This window comes from Caenorhabditis briggsae (assembly GCF_000004555.2).
Source record: "Caenorhabditis briggsae complete genome, chrIII, whole genome shotgun sequence".
NCBI classification, from domain to species: domain Eukaryota; kingdom Metazoa; phylum Nematoda; class Chromadorea; order Rhabditida; family Rhabditidae; genus Caenorhabditis; species Caenorhabditis briggsae.
In genome coordinates, this window is record NC_013490.2 from 1,440,120 (window position 1) to 1,442,834 (window position 2,715).

The following is a 2,715-nucleotide window of genomic DNA, read 5'->3' on the forward strand; positions in this document are numbered from 1 at the left end:
ATTCTCAGCTACAGTAATCCTAGACCTGTTAAAATCATCTCAGGATAGCTACTGGAAGCTTAAAACAGCTTCTATAATCTTTGAACAGCTACAGTAAGCCTGGAATAGCTAGAGTAACATTAGCGTAACTCAATATCTGTTATAACAGAACAACTATCTAGGTAGAGTACCCCTAGGCTACTATAACTTTTTTCAGGATTACTGTAGGTGCGAACTTTGGACATACATATTGTTAGGGGTCGTAAAGTACTTTGACCTCTCTTCCTACCTGATTTTTGACCCTCTTCTCACCATCTGCTCATCTGATGACGTCAAAGTCTTCTTCCTCGTCTTCTTCTTTTTATAAGTCACACTTGCGTACCCTTTCCCTTTTTGACGGGTCCCATTTCGTTGATTCTAGAGGTTTTTGGCTATTTTTAGAGCTTTTTCGAGCGCTTTGGAGCATTTTAAGCGCTTTTTGACTTATTTGAAGCTATTTCAAGCTATTGTTCATGATTTTTAAGTTATTTAAAATAAAATTTGAATTCAAATACATCATTTTATTCTGCAAAAAATCCTCAAATTAGAAAAAAAAATCAAATGCGATCTCTCCTGCCAACTGACGTCTTGCATTCTGGGCACTCATGTTCGATGTCTTCAAAACATTTACACCAAAAACAAAATACAAAAAAGCAGGGCAAAAAAAGACACAGGATGAAGAGCAACAAGTTGAGCAGTCCGCATTTTCGATGGGTTACTGTAGTTGTGACAGTCTGAAAATTGTTATTTTTTGAAATCTTTTTTGAAACAAACATATCACTAAAATTAAAAACGCTAGACAATTTTTGTTAACTATGAAAATGTAGAACATAACATTTTACATTTTTTGTTAGTTAGCAATTTTTCAATATGTACTGTAGTTTTTGAGGTGTGCGCCTTTAAAGTCGCTTTCCTTTCCGCGCCTCTTCTTCTAGGCCACCAGGGTACTCCAGCTTTGAAGGCGCTTATCTCAAAAACGAAAAAAGCTAGATAAATTTTGTAAATAATGAAAATGTAGAACATAACATTTTACATATTTTTTTTAGTTGACGACATTTAGCTAGTTACCGTAGTTTTTTAGTTATGCGCCTTTAAAGTTAGACGCCCCCACCTACGCTCCACCTCTGGGGTATAGTGGGCGCAGGAGTGGGGATGGGAGGGACGCGCCGAGCACACTAACTTTAAAGGCGCATATCTCAAAAACTACAGTAACTGTAAACTATTTTCCAATCAACAAAATGTGTAAAATTTAACGCCTTACATTTTCTAAGTTGACAAAAAAATGATAGCTCTTTTAGTTTTTGAGATATCCTAAAATTACCAACCTGACACCTCGGACAGTAAGCCCGATAGGGTTTTTTATGGGGTACATATGTGGCTTCAGCTGGTACCATATTTTCAATATCTAGCATTCTTCTAGAGTATATTTCGAAAGTCAAAAAGAAGAAGATAGGGATGAAATGGCTCTAAAAAATTTTATGACAACATTCATAAGAAAAATTTTTCAATTTTCTCTAGAAATGTCATTTTATGGTCATATATTTTTTTTTCTAATCCTTTTAAAATCATTTTTACCAAATTTGCTAACAAAATTAATTGATTTCCAGAAAGAATAAAAAAGAGAGAGAGTGAAACGCAGAGAAATGAGAAACTCTCGATTCTCTGCGTCTCCCCTGGTAAAAATAGTGCATTAAATTTAAAGGCGCATATCTCAAAAACTACTGTAGCTATGAAAAAGATATAAACTACAAAAATGTGTAAATTTTTATTTTCTACATTTTTATAGTTGACAAAATGTGTTTAGCTATCTTAGTTTCCAAGATATGCGCATTTAAAGATGGTCTCCCTGGCGCCCCTACCCTGCTGAAAGGGAAGCGCCGCATGTGGGGGCCGCCTAACTTTAAAGGCGCATATCTCAAAAACCACTGTAGCTATCAAAAAGTTATAAACTACAAAAATGTGTAAAATTTTATGTTCTACGTTTCAACAGTTAACAAATTTTTAAAATCTCTTTTAGTTTTGGAGTTATGCGTCTTTAAAGTTAATAAATACTTTTAAAATCCATATTTTTCCGGTTCATTGTTTTGAACGCTGCATTTTTTGTTTGTTTTATGATTTTAATCAGTAAAGGAAGGGAGGGAAAACACAAAACAATACAAACTGGATTTTTTTTAATTGCTCAGCTGATTTTTTTCCCAGGCCAAAAAATCATTCTTTCAGTAGGCAGAATTTTTTTTTGATTTTCGAATTTTTTGTAAAATGAAATTCTTCTTTTCCTTCTAAATTTTAAATTCTCAAGGATCCTTGAGGAAAAGGAAATCTGATACTATTTTCCTTGTTTTCTTCTCCTATTTTTTCTGAAAATTCCCACAATTTTTTTCTTTAGCCAAATATATATTCCTAACTTTTTTTTTCTGATACTTCCCACAAGATTTTTTGTGTTTTTCTCAGAAAAAATGGGCAAACAAGACGTTTTTCACTAAAATAAATAAATACCGATGAGTCAAAAGGAAAATATTAGAGATATCGTCATTTTTTCTGTGAAACTGGTCAAAAAATGACTGACAGCCAAGTTTAAAGGCCCATATATCAAAAACTAAAAATGCTAGAACAAAAATTCAAATTGGAAAATGTTTAAAATTCAATTTTCTACATGTTTGTATTTAACAACGTTTTAATAACTACTGCAGTTTTTGA

The 2,715-nt window shown here is 33.0% G+C and overlaps 1 protein-coding gene across 1 annotated transcript; it reads right to left on the reverse strand.

Annotated features, from left to right (window-relative positions):
* Positions 1 to 575: 575 nt before the first annotated feature.
* On the reverse strand, positions 576 to 1,430 carry CBG15749 (the record flags this gene model as incomplete). The annotated part of the gene is made up of 2 exons (XM_002640815.1): positions 576 to 752; positions 1,344 to 1,430. The coding sequence occupies 2 exons, from the start codon at positions 1,428 to 1,430 to the stop codon at positions 576 to 578; spliced, it is 264 nt and encodes an 87-aa protein (XP_002640861.1).
* Positions 1,431 to 2,715: the final 1,285 nt, after the last annotated feature.